The sequence below is a fragment of the Neovison vison genome, chromosome 1, assembly GCF_020171115.1.
Source record: "Neovison vison isolate M4711 chromosome 1, ASM_NN_V1, whole genome shotgun sequence".
Taxonomy (NCBI): domain Eukaryota; kingdom Metazoa; phylum Chordata; class Mammalia; order Carnivora; family Mustelidae; genus Neogale; species Neogale vison.
In genome coordinates, this window is record NC_058091.1 from 5,044,132 (window position 1) to 5,071,859 (window position 27,728).

Sequence of the window (27,728 nt, forward strand, 5' to 3'; positions counted from 1 at the left end):
TGGGGAGCTGCGGGGCTGAGATGAGAAGCATACTGAAGAACGATCACGATGGCAGTGATCTCTGGAGATAGATTATGGATGAGAATGCCCAGAAAGAACAAACTGGAGTGCAAAAAGATCACTCTGGAAAGTATCTACCTCCAGTAACAGCATGACATTTCTGAAAAGCAAGCATCGAGTGACTAAATAAGTAACCAGGAAACTCATTAATTTTGCCCTCCTCTCATTTTTATATTACTAAATCTCTTATCTCCATATGTACCAAAGTCTTGGTTTCTAGGCTGGTATATAGCAGTCTCTCAATAGAAGTTTGTGAGTGAATTGCTTTTGACAGTCATTAAGTGAGTTTTTTAATCTCTACAAGTATGTTATAATTCCACAGATACTAAATTCAGTAATCAAAGTCTATTATTTAAGAGTATACTATCATCCTTCAAAAGAAAATACATAAAATATATAAATATGAAGAAAGCTTAATTCATGAGTCTGCTAATTTGCTCAGAGATACATTCTACAAAGAGGTTTAACAAAAATAAGGTGATGTCATATTTTAAAGGCGTAACTTTAAAAACTCACTCTATTATTTTGTATTTGATGCACACATTAAAAATTGATTTTTTTTTCCCACAAAGGTATTAAAGGTTATAAGAATAAAAAACCTGTCTACTTATACAAATATGCAATACAGGCTTCAGATTAATGTCCATAAAGGAGAAGTCTTATTATTACGGTCACTTCTGAAATCAAATTTTAAAAATTTAGTTATCAAAAACACAGGAGAAAATCAAGCTATTTATGACAAGTTACCAAATTAAGTTAACCTGAAACTATATTAAAATGCTCACCTGACTCTTTAAAATACCATTAAATCTCACAATGGTAATATCTGAATAATTTTACTTACATAAAATACTCAAACATTTGAAGTGTTGTCAAAAAAATTAGATATAAGGGTTTAAAAATGTAAGTTAACTAAAGGGTATTTGATTTTCTTAACTTTTTTGCCAAGTCAACTTCAATGTGCATTAATAGAAAATGAATGGAATACAAATGCTTCACCTTTATATAAGGAACATGATGCTACTTACCAACCATCAGAAGGGCATGCAAACAAATTAAAGGGATGTATGAAAATAATTGAACTAAAGAAGATACACCGAGAAATCACTCTATTTTTCTATTAAATAATTTTATGTCTTTAATAAAAAAAAATATATAGTAAATTAATTTTAGAGTATCTGTGTAGAATACCATACATTTAGTAAGGAGAAAACAAACAAACAAATAAACAACTAAAATGCATTATCCCAGCCAGCGTTTTTAGTTATGGGATAGAAACATTAAGAGTTAAGAATACATAGGTACTAATAAGTGTAAAATGTTACATAATAAATTCAACAAGCAAATTCTGAGGGATGCATGGAATGTAAGGTTAAAATGAAAGGAACTTTTATATAAACTACAAAAATATTTCCTAGAGAATAAACACATACTACCCTATTACCTTACCCCAAGAATCTGTTTTATATTTGCAACACCTTACATTTAGAGTTACAAGCTATCTAAACTGTCAACCACATTTCTTGTGTTAGGGAAGCCATTCTTTAATGAATCCTTGTAATAACAAAAAGGATGTTTTTCGCAGACTCTCTTTCTGAGGGCTTGTTCACACACACAAGACCTATCTTATTATTACTGTCAAGCAGCTCCAAGTGTGGGGAAAGGGCCCCGGTTCATTTAAAAAAATGTTGACCCACTTCCAGTCACATGATGGCTGGACAGACAGTAAAGAGATTTCAACACAGCTGCTCAGTGATTTATGACAATGATCGAAGTCCTACAACCTATACCATGTCATACTTCTTAATCTGTCCATATCAATTGCTATCCAAAGATACAGTATTTTCAATTATTCGTGAAAATTCTAGTTGGAATAGGCTCCTGTGGCTGCTCTAATGCAGAATCTGGGGTAGGATATAGAAAGATACTGATGTGGAATCCAGTTAAATTTTGTTTAGCATTGTCCCTCTCTAGAAGAAGCAGTTAACCACATTTCAACTTCTGCAAGCACGTCCCCCTCGTGTTTCCTAAAGCAGTGCACACTGACTGATGCATCAGAGCATCTCACAGACAGCATACAGTGTGCTATGGCTACTCTATTCCAGTCTTAGATCTCTGACAAGGACTTCTCTAATGATCTCTGTACGCTAAATTTAAATGAGATTTCTGACAGTCTTCTCTGTCGCTGGGTCAAGGTTTATTAATTTATTAAGGCTCAATGGTAATCTTAGAACTACAGGATTTTAATCAGAGTACTTTGATATGTAAATATAATTTAAGAAGATTACTATATAAACAAAAATATATTTGTCGTATCTTAAAAAAATACTCATTTTGTACTTTCTTATTTGAATTAAACAATCATTCTGCATACCTGTATCTCCTTGTAAAACATTACTGAAACCTCCACCTACATTTTCAGGGCACTAAGATTTGCAACAACTGTATTTTTTTCCTTCCTTACAAAAGTAAAGTAGCTTGAAAATGTTAACAGAGACTACCCCAAAGACCTGATTTATTGTGTGAAAATATGTTAGTCTCAAAATTTTAAATACTTAAATTTCACTAAGTTTTTTTCTGGAGGGCAGACATAAAACACTAATGCAAGAACTATTATTATTACTGATATCTTGAGGACAAGAGAGGTCATACAAGCCTAAGTGATGTTCACCACCAAGGCATTTAAAGGAGCATTTTCTACTAAAAAGTGATTTATACTAAGACCCAGTTCTTTTGAAAGATATGAGAGACCGAAGGTCTCTCTGAAAAGCATTTATATGCAAACTAAATAATCCAGCTTATTAAGTCTGGGTACCTTGTTTTCCAAAAAAGCTTTAAATGTTCATCTTACTTTTAAGACAAATGCAGTATGTGTAAAGATATACATTTATTGCATGCACTGAGCAAAATTAAAGTTAGTATCAGGTCAGTGCTCATTAAAACAAAACAATAATTTTAAGGGAGTTATTTGAAGATATATTTAACTTAGGAGGGAAAATTTATGTCTCTAGTTTTCATCTTCTTTTTCCTCCACCGATCTGGAACAAAATACCTTTCCTTAAATGTGCTTACTGTACTGTATTTAGTGAGTAAACAAGCCTTAATAAGTGGATCAACTGCATGAGAGCATGGATCAACCCATTCTCATTAAGAACTTAAGAAGCTATCAGCCTTCTATACAGTCCTGCCTGTATGAGAGGAAGCGAGGACTGGCTCCTTTCAAACCTGTAATTTATGAGTTTATTCAAACCTGCCAAATTGCTTTAAGTAAACGCCTTTCACATTTGAAAATTCCCATGGCAACTCATTTTAGTTTGGCAGACAAGCAGACCCAAATTCAATCCTTTTATCCTGCAGCTAAACCATTACAATAGTAATTCTGCTCCGACACTCTGAAGAGACTGCTAATTACTGTACTCTGGGTCCCTAGACAGATTTCTCATTCAGATTAAAACGGTTGTGCATGGGAGAAAACAGTAGCAACACCTTTCTTTACATGAGAGGGATGCTCTCTCAGACTACAGCTCTATCAAGGGCCAAGCGCATCACAGGGAGATGTCTTTTAATAACCTTACCTTCTCTCCCAGGAAAATGAAAAAGAGAACAAGAATACCACAGACTTGAATGAGTCACACCATGGTCAAGAACTAAAAGTAATACTATCAGTTCATTAACAACCCAGTTAAAAACCCTGAACTCCAAGATAAGACTACTCCATCTCCAGAGTCACTATCTCTCTTCATTTATTTTCAGGTTATAATTAATACACAGTTAACTATGAGCCAAATGCATATAGCATCAGAAAGAAGAGAATCTTTGGGTAACATGAAAAGTAAACTTTTAAAAAATTTTGTGGCGGATCCTTTTTTCCTACCACTCTCCCAAATTTTGAGAGCATCTGTAGTTTTTTTAATTCAAGACACTGAATTAAAATTACTTAATTATTTTTCCAATGTCATAATACTCCTTGAAATAACCAGAAGCAACTTTAAATTTCAAAATCCTCATCGAAAAATTCATCAGAATCTATTAAGTATTAGATCAATTATTACTGAGCTCTACATATATTAATGGTTTCATGAAGGAATAAGTTATAATGTCCAAAATTGATTCATGTTCAAGTTCTCAAGTACATATAAGCAAACTTAAAGAAAAAATAAAAGAACAAAACAGATTTGATTACCCCCACAATAAAGTTAAAAGCTGAAATGTTAAAAAGTGAAATGAATACTTTATGACTTGTTTGGGACCAGTGGCATCTTGGTATGGCAAAGTCTGTCTTAAATTATGAGACGATGTACACTTCAGCTGCCTAGCAACACTAATTCCTCTAATACACAGGTTGGTGCTGCTCATTTAGTCTGGTCTTTCCATTTAGTACTCTATACCTCCTTTAGAGAAATCTTTACCTCTGCTCCTATCGAAAGGGAAAAAAAATTATAGTGAGAAAGAGGGTTATTTGGCCATATATCCCTTACCTCTACTTTCTCAGTCTTCATATCAACATAAGTCCAGCATAATATCTCCCCCACTTCCACTAGTCTAGTGTTTTTTAGGTTCCTTAGGAGAGGATTAGATACATATTCGTGTAAGGACTTAGCTAATGATGAGAAATAGTATTTATTATTTTTCAACTAACTGGAACGAGAATTAATTGCAAGAGGGATGGTATCTGATCGGCTGAGATGATGATGCATTCCCACAGCGAGGGACCGAGGGCCTACAGTGAGGGAGTGAGGGAGGGAAACAGAGGCGGGGTGGGGGAGAAAGATAGAAAAGAGAGGGGGAGAGAGAAAGAAAGAGGGAGGGGTAGAGAGCGGGAGAAAGAGCGAGAGAAAGGAAGGAAGATGGCGGGGAGGGGGGCCAGGAGAAAGATGGGAGGGGAGAAGGGGGGTGGAGAGACTGAGAAGGAGAGAGAGGGGGGAGGGAGAGAGGAAGAGAAGGGAGGGAAGCAGATTTTTATACATGATGTTACTTTTTAGTAACATTAATATATGGTTTCATAATCATCTTATTATCACCATAATCAAAAGCCTATAAAGTAAAATTGTGGATTAGCAATGACGGCACCTTTTGTAGGTGAGGAACAGAATTCCTTTTTGTGTGGTGCCTTCTGTGACCAGAAATTGTCACAGCCAATGCTGTAGTTGAGGTAACCAGTCCATACAATATATATTAAAAAAAGAAAAAAAAGTCTTGTAATTCCATATAACTAAAATAATAATTTTTTGCCTCCACGAAGCCATTCTAAGGCAAATGAGCAAAAAATAGTAATAGCCCAATTTTATAATTAAAAAAATAAAAGCTCCAAGTTTAAGGGACAGTCCCTGACCATGCATGATTTGTCCAAACATACTACTGCATTTGTCACTACTTTTGACCTGGCACAAAAACACACGGATACTGTCTCCAGAGTCCTGTGTCTTAAAGTTCCAAATCAAGCCTCAGCTACCGCTGTGAAGTCTTCTTCCTTAAGCACACAGTCCATGGTACACCTTCTTTTAAATTCAGTTAACATCTTCTCTAACACTGACTGCCACCTAGGTACTGCTCGATACCATCTCTCTAGAAAATGTGTCGCATGAAGTTAACTGGCATTTTTTGAGGAAAAAAACAAAGATTTCAAAATTAAAGCAAGGAGAAAACTGTCATCATATAAAATGTAGAATGACATCTTTAAATGATGCTAAACCCTGTTCATTCATACACACATACACATATACACACATGTAACCATGTGCATATACCAAATTAGTTTGCTATTTTAGTGTTTTCAAGGACACTATATTACTGTGCATACTTTCACAATGAATGAACATTTTTACACATCTCGTTCAGTAGTTCACAAAAGTAGGGAAAATGGGTAAGAACAGGAGAAACCTGAACATTTTCAATCACCTTTATCTAAACATTTACAGAACATACACCCGACCACTGCAAAATAAACATGTTTTTAAGTGTATGTGGAATATTCATAACATATGCTGGATTATAAAAAGTCTTAATTAGATTCAAAAAGACTAAAGTCTTACAGAATACAATCTCTAAGAAAAAAAATTAAATTAGAAATCAGTCACAGTAATAAGATAAATGGAAAAGTCCCAAATACCTGGAAACATATGAAAATAACCCATAGGTCGAATCAGAAATTATAAAGGAAATTTAAAAATATTTTGAACTGAATGGTAATGAAAATACAACATAACATTATTTTTTGGAAGCAGCTAAGGCATTTAGAGAGAAATTTCTATCTTTAAGATAGAAGAAAGTAGACTAGAGAAAAACCAACAAAACCAAAAGTTGGTTCTTAGAAAATATCAATAGAATTAATAAAAACTCTCTCCAGAGGTAGGCTGATCAAGAAAATAAGAAAGTCGTCACAAATTGCTAATGTCATGAATAAAAGAAAGAACAATGCCACAGATCCTAGAGACCTTAAAAAGGTAAAAAGGGAACACAAAGATAAACTCCTTGAAAAATATAAAAACAAGAAAGAAAAAACCCGACAAGTTTCATATTTATGAATAAAAGTGTATTTGTAATTAAAAGCTTTCCCACAAAATGAAGAAAAATAGAAGCCACAGAGTAGAATAACTGACCAAGAATTTAATCTCAAATTATATAAAAAATTGTTACAACGGCAGGGCGGGGGTGGGGGGAAGGACAAGTCAATAAAAAGACAGAAGGTTTAAATGGATATTTCACCAGAGAAGATACACGAATTGTCAAGAAGAACATGGAAAGATGCTTGAGATCATTTGTCTCTGGAGAAATAAAAAGGAAACTTACAACAGGCGAAAGGATAAACTGGCTTATCTATTCAATGAAATACTAATTATCAACAAAAAGGTAGAGACCACTGATCTATGCAACAGTACAGAGGAACTTCAAAAGACTTTCACACCATGCTACATGAAAAAAGGCAGGCATAAAAATTTTTTCATTTATATGAAATATAATAAATGCGACACTGGGTCCAATAAAGTTGAACTCATACAACTGAAAAGTAGAACAGTGGCTGCAAAGAGCTGGGGCGTGGGAGAAATGGGGAGCTGTTCATCAACGGGTACAAACCTTCAGCAGTAAGTTCTACAGAACGTAAGTACAGCATGGTGACTGTCATTAACTCTACTATTTACTTATAATTTGCTGAGAGGAGATCTTAAGTGTTCTTACCACATACACACAAAAATAAATATGAGGTGGGTGAGGGATGTGTTATAATCACTCTGATAACCATTGCACTATGTATACGTATATTGAATCATCATACACACTTTAAAAAAAATCACACTGTACAACCTAAATATATGTCATTTTTATTGGTTAATCATATGTCAATAAAGTTGGGGAAATTTTTGAGATCATTAAAAGGGGGTGGGGGGAACTAACCCCAGTGGTTGGCTGAAGGCAGCAAGAGGAAGTAGTAAATTGATGCAACGGGGTGAAGGAAATTGTGACTGTGGTATAAGTCAAAACCCTTAACTGTATACTTCAAATGAATGTGTTTTAATTTATGTGTAATAAGAAATGGGGGGAAAAAAAACCCTTAAGTTCCTTTCCTTCGAGTCTTCAAAATGATTATTCCTCAGCATTGAAAAACAGCTCAACTGTATTTAAATCAGACCCATGAGCTGCCGTATTATTACTTAAGCATTTATCTCTAGAACACTAGATGGGAATGCACTCCCAGCAAAAAAAAAAAAGATGGTCCATTAAATTTGGAAATGGTTCCTACCAGTGCTTCACAATACTTACTAGCATATTAAAGGCTTTCTTTACCTAGAATACCTATGAAAAGTGTCACATGGAATACAGTTACGGAAATGGCACTGCCCTGCATATTAAGGATCTTGCCTTAAGTAATTTTCTGTATCCTAATTTGTAATTTTCTGTATCCTAGTGCCGTAGAACACGGTCAACCTGGAAAAAGTATTTGTTAATCTGAAAAGAATACTAGGACAGCTGCACTTGGGCAGCCAACTATTACCTCAAACTGTTCAAAGTCTGTTCCTACGCAGTCTTCTTTATCAAGGTCATACCGATACATTCTTCCAGTTCCTCTGTCTACAATCCTTGCTTTCTAACATCCCATAGATAATCCATTAGCAAAACTGCAAGCTTCACTTTAAAAATATGCTCAGAACCAGACCATGCTTCACTTCTATAGCTATCTTTGCCCAACTCATCACTACCTCTCATGTGGATTAATTCAACAGTCCATGAATTGGCAAACTTTTTCTGTACGAGACAGACAATAAATGCCTTTTCTGGGTATGTGATCTCTACTGCAGTTACTCAACTTACTACTGAAGTGCAAAAGCACCCACAGACAATATACTAATGAGTAAGCATGGCTGTGTTTCAACAAAAATTTATTTTTTTAATTGTGATATGCTAGTCACCGTACATCATTAGTTTTTGATGTGGTGTTCCAAGATTCACTGTTTAACACCCAGTGCTTCATGCAATACGTGCCCTCCTTAATACCCACCACCAGGCGGTGCTCCGTGCAGTATGTGCCCTCCTTAATACCCACCACCATCCATCCCTCCACCCTCTCCCCTCTAAAACCCTCAGTTTGTTTCTCAGAGTCCACAGTCTTTCATGATTTCTCTCCCCTCCAATTTCTCCCCCTTGACTTTTCCTTCCTTTTCCTAGTGCCCTCCATGTTATTCCTTATGTTCCACAAGTAAGTAAAACCACATGATAACTGACTTCCTCTACTTGACTTATTGTCACTCAGCATAATCTTCTCCAGTCCCATCCATATTGATGCAGAAGTTGGGTATTCATCCTTTCTGGTGGCTGAGTAATATTCCATTGTATATATCGACCACATCTTCTTTATCCATTCATCTGCTGAAGGGCATCTCAGCTCTTTCCACAGTTTGGCTATTGGGGAATTGCTGCTATTAACACTGGGGTACATATGGCCCTTCTTTTCACTCTATCTGTCTTTGGGGTAAATACCCAGGCATGCAATTGCTGGGTCATAAGGTAGCTCTATTTTAAATTTTTAGAGGAATCTCCACACTGTTTTCCAAAGCGGCTGCACCAACTTGCATTCCCAACAGTCAAGGAAACTTTTAAATGGATAATGAAAATTGAATTTCATACAATTTTCACATTTCATAAAGTATTCTCCTTCTGGTTTTCCCCCAGCTGTTAAAAAATACAAACACCATTCTTAGCTCATGCGTTATTCAAATGCAGGTGGGAGGTTGGATTTCGCCCACGGGCCAAAATTTGCAGGCTCCCATGAGAGCTTCCTTTCTTCTACTCCTTTACTCTTTCCTTTAACACAGCAGGTCAAGTAATCTTGAAAGATACTAATCAGATATTGTCATGTCCTCTCTCTTCAAAGCCTTCCAATGGTCTTACCCATCCCACACTAAAAGCTTGAATCCTTAAAATAGTAGACAATAACTAATCTATGACCTATGCTCATGTCCTAATACGTACATGAGCATATCAAAACCAAATTAATTATGAACAGGTTTACTGTTTTATAAAAGGCAAAAATGAACGGAAATTTATAACATATTACAATATCACTATAGTAATTATAAAGGAAAATGAAAACATCTGATGACAGAATTGGTAAATGAGTAATTTAACACACAAGCTTTCTCTAAGAATCAAATATATGTTAAAGTGATTTGAAAATATGTAAGGTAAGAAGTCATTATTTCATAGTTCACAGAATCCTATCTACTTATATATGCATATGAGGTAAATCCTAAGACTTTAAGAAGAAATTCAGCCAAGAAATTTAATAGTCCAGTTTACTTTGAAGGGATCATAGAAAAAGTGTGAGAATTTACAATGTGTGTAAGAATAAGCATTAAAATGTCACCTGAAGAAAGCTTCCTAATTATAATAAAGAAGTTCAACATATGTTTAAAACCCTAAGGTTTACATATGTAAGAACTAAATAATCTACTTAAAATATAATTTAACTACAAAATAATAACTTATCATAAAGGCTATATTAAATTAGTAACTTATCATACAATTTCAGTTGAAGATCCAAAAATTTGTAGAAAAGCAAGTAATAGTGCCACTTTGCAGTTAAGTTCTACCACCAAACAAAAACAATCAACAACCTGTCTTAAATAAATATTAAGCAAAAATTAGTAAATTAACCATATGTAAAATTCCATATCAAGAACACTAGTTTTTTTCCCTACTCAGTTAACTTATATAATAAAACAGTTATATAAAACCAGAAATCCCAAATCCCTAAATAATCCCGTAACACTAATTTCCTTATAGTGTATACTTAAAATAAGAAGGATATCACTGTATTAAAGCATGTCACAACACACAGCTCCTTCCCATAAAACTTTTCCTTAACATTCTACCTGCACATTTAGCAAAATTCTACTAGTCAGTCTGAGGATCTCCTCATAATCATTGTAGAAAAAGTGATTTATTTTTTCTTTGCTCCTGTCATTTCCTTTGACTCCATCCTTGTACTTCAAAGTTTTTTCTCCCATTTACAAAATAACTTAGAAAGATAATAATAATATATGTGGAAATTAAACTTTATAGTCACATGGCGCTTTCCAAAATCCTAAGATTATTTCATTAACCATTTTTCTTCTTTGACTTTTTGTGTTTTCACAACCACCTGTTTACAAGTGAGTCCCCCACGCCACACAACAGTTTCATACCAAATAGCAGCTCCCCTGAAGCCAATATGGAGCTTGAATTTTAATCTAATTGAAAGGGCAAGTCACGTCTTTAAAAAGATTTACGGATGTTTTTAAAATTACTCTTACTAACTTATGAGAGAATTAAACGGAGTAAAACTACCAGTGGGGAGAAAGATTACTTCAACTGGGTGGCAGGAATACATGTGCTCAAGAAATACTCTGAAGGTAGATTTAGATTTGTATTTATTTACATACATATATTTATATTTATATATATAGATATATATTTTATACAAAAAATGTATTTATATTATAGTCCGCAAAATTAGGACACTGTTCTATAATCTTTTTATCAGTGAGTATAGTTTAAATTTTCACAAAATGTCACATTGTAATTGTAACAGCATATTGAAGACCTCAAAAATCTGAAGGAGTATAGTTCAGGTTTGTGAAAGTGAGGATTGAAACAACAGAACAGACTAAAAATAAAAAGATATATTTAGTAGATATTTGGTGGTAACAGACTTACACTTGTCAGATAAAAACTTTATATATAACGAGAGAAATTATTCTTCCCTAATTATGCATGGTTTGATTTGTGATTTAAGAAACAAAAGAGATTTAAATAAACTGACCATCAAAATCAAAGAAACATCTGAAATAAAAATGGTATTTTTCCAAAGTAAACAAGTTCCCTAGGTAAAATGCTATCAGATTCTACTAATGAATTAAGTATGAGACATCTCAACTCTTTACCTTTGCAATGAAATAAGAATTAAAAAAAAAAAATTACCAAGTACTCTAATGATACTAAGATTTCTCTGAGTCCATGTGCTTTTTAGAAAAATTGAGGGGGGTGGTGAGGACCTACTTCATAAGGTTGTTTTGAAACCCAATTTGAATTTGAAGGGTTTGAACCCCTTAGTAAATCCTGGTTTACTAAACAGTTAGTTACATGTAGTGTTATGTGAATTAATGGGGACACATTAAAATCACAAATCTTTGGAAAATTCGAACCCTGTCACACTGAGTATAGGTACAGACTTTACTCAGACTTATTAAATCTTAGAAATCAGCAGATGCGGGATACAAATCAATTATTTATTACATTTCATTATGAAAGTTCAGATAAAGCAAAAAGTCTCTCCTCTCCATTTCCTTCCTCCCCCGGGTCCCTCAAGCCAGGGATAGATCTTTTGCTATATGACATTAAACAAAATGGGCAAAAAAACCCCACATTAAAATACATGCAACTCTTACTACATCTATTTCTTCCCAAGAATCAACTTAGTCTACATGGTTAGGTAAGAAACATTTATACTGAAATAACACAAAGACAATTCCATACTTTAGCTACAGATTTATTGTGTATGAAAATGTGATCAGAATCATATTCTCCATAGAAACAATAGGAAACTAGGGACTGTGTGTTCCTGTTCAAGATATGAACATAAAGGTAAAAACACATACATTTTGTTAGAAAAATATCTGTAATATCACACAGCCACTTAATATAAAAACTTTAAAACCAAACATTTATAAGAACCATGAGAATTATTCTATTCACATTTTTTAAACTACTAGGAGAGCAAAGATTTAGGACTTTGGTCAATACCCAGGTTTCAGACTGTGCTGGGAAATAGTCACTTTCATGTAAACTGGCAGGAAAGTAAATTGGTAAATATTTTCTGGAAGGCAATTTATGAATTATGTATTAAAATTTAAAACGCCTGGGTGATTCAGTTGGTTAGGCATCTGCTTTTGGTTCAAGTTGTCATCTCAGGTCCTGGGATTGAGCCCTGCATCAGGCTCTCTGTTCAACCGGGAGTCTGTTTCTCCCTCTCCCTCTGCCCTGCCTCCCCCACATAGTACCCTATCTCTCAAATAAATAGAATCTTAAAAAAAAAAAAAATTTAAATGCACTTACCCTTTAACCTAATAATTCTACTTCAAGAGATTTATCCTACAAGTATATGCACAAGTTAAGTACCCTTCTTGCCAAATTTATGCAGCATCTTCTCGACGAAGAGAAGGAAATGGTCTACTGCTGGACATTCTGCTACTGTATGTTTAGGGAGGTGCCCTCAAAAGACCCAAGGAGCCAGTGTGGAGTGGGAAGCTGATATAGCATGGAGAAAAAGATCACAGTGAAGCAATAAAAGAACTGCAAGGCCAACAGTACTGAAAGAATCATTTACGTAAATGATAGAATCTTAGGTGAAAAAATTCCAGCTCCTTTTCCTCTTGTCCCACAGTTTCGAACCCAAACCTATTAGGCTTTTTAAACCCAACATTCAAGGGGCGCCTGGGTGGCTCAGTCATTAACGTCTGCCTTCGGCTGGGGTCACGATCCCAGTGTCCTGGGATCAAGCCCGCATCAGGCTCCCTGCTTGGCAGGAAGCCTGCTTCTCTCTCTCCCACTCTTCCTGCTTGTGTCCTCTCCCTCTCTCGCTGTGTCTCTCTCTGCCAAATAAACAAAATCTTAAAAAAAAAAAAAAAGATATAAACCCAACATTCAAGGAAAAAAAAAAAAAATCAGTGAGATCACTAATGACCACTACTTGCCAAATCCAGTGATTAACTCCCAATTCTTATCTTCAATGAAGAAACCTTCAACAACAAACTCCTTCACCTTGCTTCTAGGACTCCACGTTCCTGGTTTTCCTTCAACCTCAACAGCTCCTCTCCCCTGTCTCCTTTGCTATTCCTCCTCTTTTCCTAATCTCTCTATGGTGAAGTACCAGGAGCTGAGTCCCCAGACTATTATTCACCTTTATCCAATTCTTAGGTGACAGCATCTAGCCTCCTGGCTCTAAAAGCTTTTGGTATGATGACAACCTCAAAACTGACATGTTCTAGGTCCATCTTCTCAACCTGACTGTTTAACCAAACGCCCATTTAACATTCGGGATCTCAATGTTTACATTTCCAAACCCAATTTCTTGACTTCCCTCTAAAACCTGCTCCCCTAACAGTATAAACAGGAAACAAATCCAATTGCTCAGGGTAAAAACCTTGAAGTCTTTGCACCTACACAACACCAAATCCATTGAAATTCCTGCTAGCTTTACTCCAATCTACTACCACTCACAGCCCCTTCAATACTAGTCCATGGCACTTTTACCTCATTTATGAAATACAAATGCTTGTGCCTTGGCATCTCTACTTTCTCCATCACCCTCAAAGTGTGTTCTCTATTCAGAATGATCCTTTAAAATACAAATTAGACTATGTTATTCCTCTCTTAAACTCCTCCAAATAGCTTCTCATGTCAGACTAAAATCTAATATTCTTATCATGGCCTACAGGCCTCTGTAACCTGCCATCTCCCCCATTTCCTCCTAGCCTCCTACCTGTTCCCTAAGCTCCTCACTGGACCCCCTATGACACACCTCAAAAATATCTCTGGGTTAGCACACTTTTGTTCTCTTTGCTTGGAAACCCCTTGGATATCCAAATGATTGCACTGTATTTCAATCAGGTTGTTTTCCCAAATGTCACGAAGAGGCATTCTCTAATTGTCTCATACAAAATAGTACTTCCTTAATCCACAGCTCTTGATTTCTTGCTTTATTTTCCTTCACATTTTAGCACAACCTAATATAGTTTATATTTATTTTTGCTTATTGTCTGTAATCCAAGCTGCCCCATCCCCCCCACCAGAAGGTAAGCTTCAAAATGGTAGATACTTTGTTAGTCAGCTTTATTTTACTCTGTATCTTCAACAGCTGACACAGTAAATGCACTCAATGAACAATTACTGAATGAATTCAAAGGCCCAGAAGTTAGAAAACTAAAGTTTCAAGAAATCAAATAAATACAGAATGATTCAATCTATGGGTATAGTGTGGCATGTGTGTGTGTGTACTTTATGTTTGGGGGGAGAGTGAAAAATGAAGCCTGAAAGATAACCTATGGCAAATCATGAAGTAATTGTAAAGCCATGTTAAAGAATTCTCCATTCTCCTCTTGTAGTGAGAAGGAACCAACAAGAGGCTTTTTTAAGCATGGGAAGGTTATGAATAGACCGCAACGTTTGTGGGTCCCAAACTGCAAGCATGGATTCTGGCTCTGGGGTTTTGGGTAATTCTAGCTTGAAATACAGGTAAAGAAAATGAGAACAAAAGGAAATGGGCACATTTGAGGGATACAGGAAGTTAACTTGACTGAATCTGGTGTTTTTCTGGACACCTGATAACACCTAGAGACTCCAAGTCATATGCAGAATATTGAAGAAACAGGAAAGGCAAAAGTTCCTGTTAACGGACATATTAAGTAAGCACTGAGAGTGAATGGTCAACAGAATTTTGAGTATCACTATTCTCAAGAGAAATTCTGAGACATGAAAACCACAGAAATGCTGAAAAAAGTTTTCATGTAATATAAGAATAAATTAAGTAAGATCTATTGGCAGCTCACTGGAGGGACACACAGGTGAGACAAAATGCTGATTAAGAAATGTACTATCTTTTATGTAGTGATTCTGACAGCCCTTTGAACCAACTGAGCTGGGGCAATAATTTTTTCTGCAATTCTGAACCTAATAAGAGGACATCTTAAATAATACATTCCAAAACAAATGTTAGTCTCCACTTCCCTTTTTAACTTTTACATGAACAGGAAAAAATAAATCAGAATTAACCAATTTATATGCGAATTTATATGTGAATTCTTTTCAGAAGATCAAGATGAGTCCACATTTTCAATCCAAAACTACTGTTCTGAAAATATTTAAGCAACAATAAACTAAAGGGTTTTGTAAGGAGCTTCACAGTGAATTTTTTTATAAGGGTCAAACCAATTTACTTAAAAAGAATAATGAATTCAGAAGGAACTTGTATTTTTCTCCAATTCTGAATTAATGCAGTCATTTTATAATCAGCACTTGGAAAGAACAGTATGTAAACATATACAATCATAAAACAGTAATACTGAGACAGCATCAAGAAGCCACAGCAAGCTTTAATGAAACAGTTATGTGGTAGGCATTATGCCAAGCATTCTCCGTGTATTACCTAACTTCACAATAACCACATGAGAGTTCAGTGAAGCTCCAATCTTAGAGATGAGAAAAAGGAGACAGACAGAAAGAGCCACAAAGATGGGATTCAAATCCAGAAGTCAGCTTTCAAATATGATGTATTCCGTCTCCCAACAACTTAAAAGTAAAAACCTAAATCACTTGATAGTTCAGGACTATAAAGTTTCTCTTTTGTTTAAACCTCTGCTTATTAGGGCACCATCACTAGAAACGTACAGTAATGTTGAGTTTAATGAAAACAAATTCCCAAGCATAGGATCCATGTTACAATAAGCATAGCTGACAAAATGGTGAGATTAAGAAATTGCTACAAGGTTAAATCACTTTATTGAACCCATACCTGCAAGTATTTTTAGTCTAAAATTTGTAATTCTAAGAAAGTTTTATTCCTTCAGAGGTGGTGATAACAATCCTAAAAGTACTTCCATAGGAGATAGATTTATCATCAAAAGTGCTCTTTTCCTTTAAAATATAAATTGTATGAATTTTTTAAAAAGCTTCTGCCATTTTTTATCTACTACTACTTATTCTATTGTCTATTCAAAGACAACTTTAAAACCAAAACGGTCCTTTTGAAGTCATTTACTACAATTCTCATTCTGTAAACAAGGAAACAGAAATATACGAACTTTCTGAAAGACATATAGCTAGTTACTAACACCGCTTCTAAAATGATGCTCCTTCCCAGGTTAATAACTTTAAGAACTAAAGTAGTTCACAGAAGGGCTGGAATAAAATAATAGGTCAGGAAGAGTTTTAATTATCAGACAACTGATCTATTTGCTATATTAGGTGACCTTAAGTACTTAGTATTAGTGAGCTGAGCATATTCAGTGATCTAGAGCAATAAGTAATATTAAATAACTTTCTGATCATGGAACTAATAGTCCAATATACTTAGAAAAATGCCCTTTTCCATATAGCTTTTCAAAACTGCACAATTATTAAGGAAAAGGAGGAAGACTATATAGTTTAATAGTATACAACTAAGTATTTTAGTTCATAATTTAACCTGTTTGTTTATAAGACCTATTGAACAAAATTTAAATGAAATATTTTTCTTCCAAGTAGTTAATTTTATCCAGTAAATGGAAAATGTTTATAGCTTGTAAATTTATTTACGGAACAGATTATCTAGGGAATAAAGAACAACTGACACCATACTCGTTTACATAAATGTCAATAAATTTTTGTTTGATAGAATACTAAAAGTATTCCTAGTTCTTTCAACAGCAAATTAGGCTCCACACTTGTATCATTTTTACCAAAATACATACATACACACACACACACACACACACATATTTTAAATGCCTTTGAAAATAGTAACTTATTTTTCATTTTCCACTGAAAAAGATAATACTCTGGAAGTGAGTGCAATCATCATGTCTAAATGAGGAGTTACTAAAGGGTTCTGTAATAATGAGGAAAAGATCAAAAGGAGGGAGCCGGGGAGGGAGGGAAACAGAGGATGTAAGGGAGAGAGGATGAGAACAAAGGCGTTTGGGTCATTTCTTTATGAGAAGTCACCCCCCAAAATTACTTTCGGTGTTTAATCTAAGATCCCTAAATATGAACTTTAATACTTTTAGTATCTTAGAAAAAACATTAAATGAGCTGACGTGTGAAAAGTGTTCAGAATGGTATCTGATGCTTCAGCAAAAGTTAGCTCTTATTTCTCTAAAAGAAAATTTTATCATAAATTTTATCGTAACATGGGAAAATTTCACTATGGATCATGAATCTTTCTATTGGAGACAATGACATGCCAGGCAGGTACTTGGAACCCACAGGCAACTCAAACAATGTGCTCCTACTAACACAAGCCCTCCAACGTAAATACTAGTTGTTCAGACTTTTCTGTATACTCATTACCTGCTTAGAGTGAGAAATTGCTTCCCCCTCAAAAAATAAATAAATAAATAGATAGATAGATAGATAGATAAATAAATAAAAGCTTTCATCACCTTGATAATGGACCTTTCTTACCCTGTAACAGAGTGATGCAATAAAAAGACTACCTTTGAAAAGTAGGACGCTAACTGAGTTTGTTCCCCTCTCAACATTTCCTTCCCCTAAAGTAAACAGGCTTTCCCATTTTAGGATTTGAGCAATGTCTTTGTTTGCCCACTACAGTGTAGTAAATGAGTTTTAAATTATTTTTATGTTTTGTGGTTAAATGAAATTTCTAAAAAAATAACCTTTTCTTTATTAATATAAACATTACAGTAATTTTTTAAAATTATATGGAAAAAGGGGTTGGGCCCCAAATCAAGATTTGGAAATTATTACTTACTGCAGGTACCAGTAATTTCTTCACTTCCTCAACGGCTCTCTTCAGTTTGATTTCTGCTCTGTTTTGAGCATCTTCCACAGTGATCAGTACATGTAAATCTTCATTGAGATGCTCCCAATTAGGCTTGCCTCTGTTCTGCTCCTCCTAAAAAATTTACAAAACACATTACTGATTTTTCTTCTCCAAGAGAGTTTATCTTTCATAATACTAACCCGTTGCCTATTATTTAGGCTATGTTTGATCATTCTGCTATGATGATATTATAAACCTTTTTAATTATTTTCCTCATAAAAAGGCTGGGTGTGAGACTAGGGGGTCAAATGACTGTGAATTCAACAAAAACACCTACATGTGCCAAGCATGGAACTTGATGCTAAACTAAAGATACAATAGTAATAAGCAAGACTGTCAGATCCCCTGCAGTGTTCATATGTACTAAGAAACTTAAGGAGTCATCCTTGGGTGATCATGAAAAGCATATTATTTCTTCCATATTTTACTTACGGGGTAAACAGGTCATGAACACTAACTTATGTCAGCTGTCAAGGTCACATAGCTAAGAACATGTCAATTTAGGAGCTGAACCAACATTTCCATTCTCAAATTCAGTGATCTCTCCGTTTCTGTACAACTACTTTTAATAACACTGGCTGAATCCAAGATTAGGACAAGTATTTTGCACATAGACATTACTGTGTAAGAGAAATTCTGCTTAACTGTATCAAGTAGTAATTATGGAAACATTTCATTATAATCACTACAAGAAATATATGTTTCCAACAGACCTTGCATTAAAAACAGTGAACAATAAGGTCACTTATATCAACTCAAAAATGCTAGTGTAATAGAAACATCAATGTTTCATTTCCTTGATGTCTTCACATCACTTAGTGAGGGATACCCCAGTTTGGAAACACAGTCAAGCTACAGAGAGATTTTGAAGTAGGGTTGGCTACATTTTCCTTTCACCTAAGATATGATAATTTCAGAATTACTTCTTGTTTTTCGTTTTAGATATAATATATAAACACATAAATATATATTATATATAAATATATATAATATATAAGTAATATATAATTCGTAACTAATTTTTAAAAATAAAAAATAAGAATATAAATTTATAAATAAGTAAAAAAAAAGTATGTATAAAAGTACCTGGCTTAGTGCAAGATACTATATATAAGTAATAGATAGTAAGTCTGGTTGTACTTTCCTCTTAAATGTCACTATTTACTAAATTGTGAGATTCTGGGATGGAGTAACTGGGTGATGGACATTAAGGAGGGCATGCAGATATAATGAGCACTGGGTATTATATGCAACTGATGAATCCCTGAACTCTACCTCTGAAACTAATACTACACTGTATGTTAATTAATTGGATTTAAATAAAATAAATTTTTAAAAAAAATGTGAGATTCCAATCAAAGGAGATAAAAACTGGCATAAAACTTACATGTTTGCAGAGCTCATGCTAGGGAAAATATATGGACCTTAGCCAATAAGGATGGAAATATAGTTTATGGTCAAGTATTATGTTTCTGCTGTTATTCTCTGTTAATATCATCCTAATGTTTGCTAATCTGAATGGTGCCCAAGAAAAATAGAGATCCCATAATAAATGATGTGAATAAAAATTAAATTATCAATAAAATTTATTTTTCACTTTAAGTTGTTTTGATATAAGTACTAATGAGGTTGTTTGGAAGTAGCTATTTAATAAAAATCCTATTAAGTGTTTCCTTTTGCTTAGGGGACAGACACCATGAAAAAATAAGAAACTAGGGCATCAATAAGTTAAAATTTTACAACCTTAGGGTTCTCTGTATGCCAAAGAACGTAAAATGTATATACACATACCTCTACTGTGGCAAGAAAATCAATTTTTAAATACGGATTTTAATTTTTATTAAAATGTTAATTTTCTTCTCCACCAGAATTTGTATTTTTTTATTTTGGTAGACAGACCTCATAAAATGACTTATATTTTTTGATGAACCTAAAAAAGTATGCCTATATTCATGAATAAGGGACTTCTGCTTCCAGCCAAGATAAAAATAACATGAACAAGACTCTCTCTCCTGCCTGAAACAACAAGAAAATACAAACAAAAAACAACAACAACAAAAAAAAGCAAAACATAAGAAATGCCAGTTCCCAAGCCTCTGAATATCAGGTAATGAAGACAGTGAGGCTGAGAGATGGCAAATCAATGAAGTCAACCCCAGGATTACCTCAGCTCTCTAGCGTGGGAGTCTCCAGGCTGCAGCCCAGGGAACAGTGCCAGCTGCCTTTCTGGGTTAGCCTCACTACAAGATCCAAGAAGACCAACTCACTAGAGTTCAGAGAAGAGGCCTAGAAGGAACTCTACTTAGAGAATTCTAGAGATCTGCACAAGGTCCACTCAAACACTCTTGAACACTAGTCAGTGCACGTGTGGGAGAGAAGATACCAGAGGCTGGTATGAGCCACAGGATTCAAGGCTGAAGCGCTGGGTCCTCACAGACAGCCAGACTGAAAGACTTCACAATTCACAGACATTGGGTAAAATGAACAGAAGTCTTGCCTCAGTAATGCGAAGTAATTAAACCTGGTCTGACCATGTTCTGGTACTGCCTAAATAAATCTTAAAAGCAAGGCCTAAAAGGATGAAAAGTGTTTCTAACTGTCCCAGAACAAAGGCCAAGAACACTTAAAAGAATAGTAAACATCCACCCAAAAAGGTAAAAGTCACACTATTTGGCATCTAATCAGAAACTGACAGGCATGCAAAGAAGCAGGAAAATGTAACATAAGTAAGAAGAAAAACCAATAATCAAACTAACCTAGAACTGTTGTAATTAGTAGACAAAGACACTAAAAGCTAGGGTATGTGTGCACGCATGTGTGCGCACGAGTACAGATACTAATATAGATATTAATACAATGAGAACTGAGGAACATTAGTAATTCAAAAAATTTAGAAAGATGTAAAAATAAAAACTAAAACCATAAATGACTTACCACAGAAACCTTTATACATGGAAAGACAAAAAGTCAAAGGATTTGAAAAGGAAGAGGTATTATTTGCATCACAGGAACAGAGAATAAAGTTAAAGTATAATCTGACATTGTGCTTTACTGAATTTATTGAATAAATTTTTAAGTTTGAAAACATCTTGGTAAATGTATATTCTTAATTCAGTAACTGAAGTGCCAGTTAAAAACTGAAAATAAAAGAGAAGTTATACCTATCCTAATGTTGGCTTCAAAATGAAGGGTTTTGCTTAGTTTTAAAACACTTAGAAGAACAAAAACTTGTAGACAAAGATAAAGATGATGAAATTATTGTAATCATGTACTTTCACTCCCTCCTAAAATTCTAGAATACTGTAGAGTTTAAAATGTACAAAACTCATAAGGAAGAAGAAAATGGGAAAGAATACAATTTAGAAACCACAAAGCGTATGGGCTAAAGAATCAGGGATTTAGCTAATCCCAAGTGAAAAGGAACCAATTTCTGCTGTGGACTCCCCCAACCCCATGCCACCCCTTCCTATCCCCCAGGGAAAAAACTTGAGGCAGTGGCAGCAACAGTAGTAGGGGTAAAGGTGGGTCTAAGACCAGAAGAAGACTTGCACTAAGGAGCAGCTGATTATCTCCACATCTCCTCTCCCCAGAGAGCTGGCATTCCATAATTCCCAGCAAAAGACAAGAAATATATTCCTATAGAGTTTCACTTTATAGACCTTTTTTTTTTTTTTTAAAAAAGATTTTAACTTATTTATTTGAAAGAGAGAGAGACAAAGCATGAGCATGAGCAGGGGGTAGGAGACAGAGGGTACAGGAAAGCAGACTCCCTACTGAGCAGGGAGCCTGATGCAGGGCTCAATCCCAGGACCCTGGGATCCTGACCTGAGCTGAAGGCAGACACTTAATGGACTGAGCCACCCAGCACCCCCAGATCAGGATTTTGAGGGTTAGTTCATGCGATCACTTATATACTGAAGACTGAGGCTTCTCCCCCACTCTGCATCTAGAGTGAAGGCAGTTAGCCCACAGACGAGGGGAGGGATACTGGAAGACCTTTCTCTGGGAGTCTGACCAGCCCAACAAACAAACAAAAAATAACCCCAAGAAAGCAAATGCTGACCAGAGAGAAGAAAAATTTAAAACTTTGCAGAGCTAAGACACTGAATCCTTGAAACAGATAAAAGATGCTGTTAAGAAAATTCAAAACATAAAAAGGAACTTGAGAAACTAAAAATATGATAGTAGAAATGAAAAACTCGAGAGACTGGAAGATAAAAATTTAGAAACTCTCCCTCTAAGTAGCAGCAAAGACACAGGTGGAAAATGGTGAAGATCAGTATAAAAATTAGAGGACTAGTTCAAGAGGTCCAGAATCTAAAAGACCAATGTCTTACCAAGAAAAAGAAAATGGAATTAGAAAAATCATCAACACAATACATACTTTTAAAATGAAACTGAAGGATAAGAGCTTCCAAATGAAAAGGGCCCACGGTTTCTCACCACAATGGAAAAAGGAGATGAAAACTAAAAAAAAAAATCAACTATCAGCAACATAAGTACAAAAGGTAGCAATAAGAAATAAATACCAAAGAATCTCCAGTGGGCAAGGGGGACAACCCATGTTTTCATCCTCAGACTTCAAAAAATGAACATTATCAAACTTGATTTTAAAAAAAGGTTTTAGGGGCACCTGGGTGGCTCAATGGGTTAAAACCTCTGCCTTCGGCTCAGGTCATGATCCCTGGGTCCGGGGATCAAGCGCTGCATCGGGCTCTCTGCTCGGCAGGAAGCCTGCTTCCTTTCCTCTCTCTCTGCCTACCTGTGATTTCTGTCTGTCAAAATAAATAAAATCTTAAAAAAAAAAAAAAAAAAGGCTTTAAAAGATCACTGTACCAAGAAGCCACATTTATCCAATTGTAGTCCATTCTAAACTCAGGTAGAGTTAACGCAAACTTCTTCAAAAGTGAGTTTTAAGCCTAATTATTATTCAATACAAACAACTTCTCCCTGTGTTCTTTTTCTGTTTCTGTAATGCATAAAAAGGCAATCTGGAATTGACAAATACCATAGAAGTCAATAAAACCTATTCATAAATGTTTTCTTTCAGTCATAAAAAATAATAATAATAAATTATAGCACAATGAGACTACACACTTGTATCCAATACCTACATTAAGAATCTACTCCCTAGGGCTGCCTGGGTGGCTGAGTGGGTTAAGCCTCTGCCTTCAGCTCAGGTCATGATCTCAGGGTCCTGGGATCGAGTCCCGCATCAGGCTCTCTGCTGGGCAGGGAGCCTGCTTCCTCCTCTCTCTCCTCTCTCTCTGCCTACTTGTGATCTCTGTCAAATAAATAAAATCTTAAAAAAAAAAAAGAATCTACTCTCTAAACTTCTCACTTCTATAAATAATTTGAGACAAATCAAAGGCTGAAATGAAGCAGAGAGGAGGGATGGCAAAATAGATATATATATCTAAAATAGTGTATCTCTTAGAAACTTGGGTCAAGGCATTGATTTCTTTCTACAGTTACATTTCAAATACTATACATATTTAAGGTTTTACTTATTTATTTGAGAGAGAGAGAGAGACTGACAAACAACAAGCACAAGCTAGGAGGGGGGTTAGAAGGAGAGAAGCAGACTCCCCAATGAGCAGGGAGCCCAGGACCCTGAGATCATGACCTGAGCCAAAGGCAGATGCTTAACCGACTAGGACACCCAGCTGCCCCTCAAATATTTCAAGAGCCAACAGCAGAGATACAATGTAGAAAAAAATAGCTCCTTATTGCTCATGATTAAATGTCTGTTTTATAATCACCCAGAGCAATGTCTCATCATTTAAAGTGCCACCAAATCTTAAGCAATACAGAAGAACAAGGATTTTTTTTTTCCAGTTGACATAGTCCCAAATTTGCATTCCAGCGCAGTCATCCCTGCTTCGGATTCAACTGCCAACTTGACATGTGGACGTCACTGTCTCTAAAGCACTCAACATGTCTCAGCTGGAGCTCATTCTCTCTCTTCTCCAAATTTGCCTACAAGGAGGTCTCAGTTATTGTTGATCCTAGTAAATGCAGATTTTAAACTTGAGGACAAAGACTAACTGGTGTTGTAGGAAAATCTCCGAAATGCAGTCAAAAGGTTATTTGTGCCTCGGAAGAGAGAAGCTGCTCTACATACACCTATTCACTCCACACAAATTTCAGGTGCAGTTTCGTGCTTATATTCATTCCATGTTGTAAATAAACTGGCCTATTCACAGACATGGAGTCTGGTACCCATAACTTCATGCAAGTCATCACGTATATCCAGAATGCCTTCTTTAGTATTTGCTTTTATTTATCTTTTGTTCTAAGTATCATACTGCAATTAATAATTACCTGTTCTAGCTTATTAGAAAGTTCCATCTTAGTTGAATACCAGAACCATGTCTCATTGACTTTTATACTCTGGATAATATGTATATAACTGACATAAAGTATCCTTATCTGGCCCTTAACAAGTATTTACTGAACAACTGAGCTTCAATTATTAAGGAGTGTCAAGAACACATCAACACACTGCAGGGCGCCTGGGTGGCTCAGTGGGTTAAAAGCCACTGCCTTCTGCTCAGGTCATGATCTCAGGGTCCTGGGATCAAGCCCCACATAGGGCTCTCTGCTCAGCTGGGAGCCTGCTTCCTCCTCTCTCTCTGCCTACTTGTGATCTGTGTCTGTCAAATAAATAAATAAAATCATTAAAAAAAAAACAACACACACACACATCAACACACTGCAGCTTTCCCCACAGTGCCTTGCTGTGTGATTTCTGTGTCTCTGTCTATATAAGCCTCTATATAATCTCCTTTCATTATATATCTTGGTTTCTGGGCCTGCTTCTTTCTGACCTCATATTTAAGTTGCCTGTTACATTTGTTCTCTTCTAGTCAACTTTCCCAGATTCTCTGCAGTTTTGCTCCTGAGGTCTGATTTTCATATTCAAAGACAGTGCTTTTCCTTTACTCTATCACATCAGTACTACCTTGCTTCATTCTATCAGAAAAAAATGCAGTAACAGAAAGGTCAAGGTCTTTTGAAAACTGCAAGACTTAGAGGCTCGGCCGATTAAGCCTCCCAACTCTTCGTTTTGGCTCAGGTCATGATCCCAGGGTCCTGAGATCAAGCCCTGGGCCAGGCTCCAAGCTCAGTGGTGGAATCTGCTAAAACATTTCTCTCCCTCCTCCTCTGCTCCTCCCCACCACTTATGCTCTCTCACTCTAAAATAAATACATAAAATGTAAAACAAAACAAAACAAACTGCAAGACTAAAGTTATATCTTAACAGAACAAAGTTAAGAGCAAAGAAAACTTGTATGTCAAAGCTTAAAATCACTGATTTAAGAGAGGCTGAAATGATAAGACAACATTCAAGGAAATAGCAATACAGCTTTATATAATAAACTAAAGTTCAGTCGCATATAAAGCAACTTTATAATACCATTCATTCCTTAATTATAGAATAGATATAATTGCCAATGATACTTTATCATGATCTAATTCCTGACAAATATACTATAAAGACATAACAAATTTCAAATAACTTTTAGTCCATCAGCTGAAGAAGAAACTCAGAAATGAAAATAATGATGGTGATGATGACGACACATGTAACTAAGCTTTTATTAAACACTTACTGCTTGCCAAGTGCTATGCTCAGTAATATAAACACACCACCTCATCCAATCCTCCCAAGAGCACAGGACTGCAGTACTATTATTCTTACTAATACGTTAATAAGGAGGTTGAGACAGACCTGGCTTGCCCAAGTCTCACAGATAGTAAGTTCTGTCAGTTCTATCTGGCAGAATGACTTCTGAGCCTGCAGTAGCAATACTAATTCCTAGCATACATCATCAACTACATGAGAGCCCAAATAAAACAAACTGTCCTAAAATAGCATCAATAGTGAAAAAGAAACAGAACAATGAGATCTAAATCTTGAGAACTTTTTCTATTTTACCATTAAAACTTTGTGTGACATTCAGAGGTATTAGCCACTTTGGATGCAGATAAGGAAACAGACAAATTATTTGTCAAATGTAGTTTTGGGGGTTTTTAACTCCTAATTCCAAGTCAAGCACTCTTTTCCATAAATGAATTCCTGAGTAAGTTGCAAGAAGAGCAGTATCAACAAATGGCAGAGAAGCACCCAGTGAAACAGATCTTACATCTACAAATACGCATTTTGTCTGAGATGAGACAACTGTTTATCAAATTTCAGTAACAAAAATATAGAGAAATGATAAACTTGTGGTCACTTAACACATAGAATTCCTTAAGTTATTAAATTTTCAATGGGTGAGATTCTTAGAACTAAAATTTGGTCTTAATACCCAATGAAAATATCCAATATTATAAATAAGTTAGGGTTAATTCAAACCATTGTCCTGAAACAAGTTCTAACCATTACTTCTCAATTATACATCAATCATTTCATTTTTGAAGCTACCATATACCATGACATAACATATTAAGTCAAAAAATTTCTCAGAATTTGAGAAACCACTTTTGTATCTGATTAGTTTCAGATTAAAACCAAAAAACACCTGATGAGTCAGTGCTCTGTGAAGTTTAAAATTATGTTCTAATTACAGCATCTATCTGAACAACAAAGTAATCCTGTAACATGAAACATCAGACCACACTGACTGTACCAACCCCTGCTGATAATCTCTTCTAATTACACATTTGTAGTCAGGCAAATGAGTACAAGACTTCTGCCCCTACTGTGCTCTTAATGTGAAGGTTCCTATGTCAAAACTTCCAAGAAAGGAATTCAAAAAAGTGTTACATATTTAAGCAAACCAAGGTTCCAATGACACAATGATGAATATGCACATTTGAGAGACAAAGCTTAAACATATAACTACCTCCAACTGTATACACAATCTTAAATTAGTTTAAGAAATATTCATTGAGAAACTGGACATAAAGTGGATTTCACATAATCTAACTGCTCACTCTAATTATAAAGTTCCTCAAAAATTTTCTTAGCTTGAACTTGAGCCCAGCAACAATCATATTTTGTTTTTTAAGCTTTATTTATTTATTTATTTATTTGCGAGAGAGAGAGAGAGAGAGAGAGAGAGAGAGAAGCAGACTCCCAGCTAAGTGAGGAGCCCAAAAGGGGCTCTATCCCATAACACCAAGATCATGACCTGAGCCAAAATAAAGAGTGGGATACTTAACCAACTGAGACACTCAGGCACCCCAACAAGCAAATTATTTTCTAGTAATGTATATAGCTTAGAATATGTTTATATTCAGTTTGTTGAAGGTACCTCCAGGAAATTTATTAGGAAGCAGGCATTCAACAAATGCTTATTAAGCAAAATGAGGGGTGTCTAGGAAGCAGAGTCAGTTGAGTGTCCAATTCATTTTAGCCCAGGCAGTGATCTCAGGGTTATGAGTTCAAGCCCCCCACATCAGGTTCTGCGCTCAGTGTAGAGTCAGCTTGAGATTCTCTCCCTCTTCATCTGCCTCCCCCACTCACGCTCTCTCTCTCTCTCAAATAAATTAATTAAGCACAATGAAACAATTTACTAAATCTGAAGAACTTTTACTGTTTTACATCAAATATTTTCCAAGTTAAAAACAAAAAGACTATTCTCAATAC

The 27,728-nt window shown here is 35.4% G+C and overlaps 1 protein-coding gene across 6 annotated transcripts in view; it reads right to left on the reverse strand.

Annotated features, from left to right (window-relative positions):
• QKI (QKI, KH domain containing RNA binding) overlaps positions 1–27,728 on the reverse strand; it is a 160,857-nt gene that overhangs the window by 30,675 nt on the left and 102,454 nt on the right. For all 6 annotated transcript variants that reach the window (XM_044242560.1, XM_044242545.1, XM_044242536.1 and 3 more), the window contains exon 4: positions 18,059–18,202. In XM_044242560.1, the coding sequence (XP_044098495.1) occupies positions 18,059–18,202 (144 nt within the window). The remainder of the gene's footprint in view (positions 1–18,058; positions 18,203–27,728) is intronic.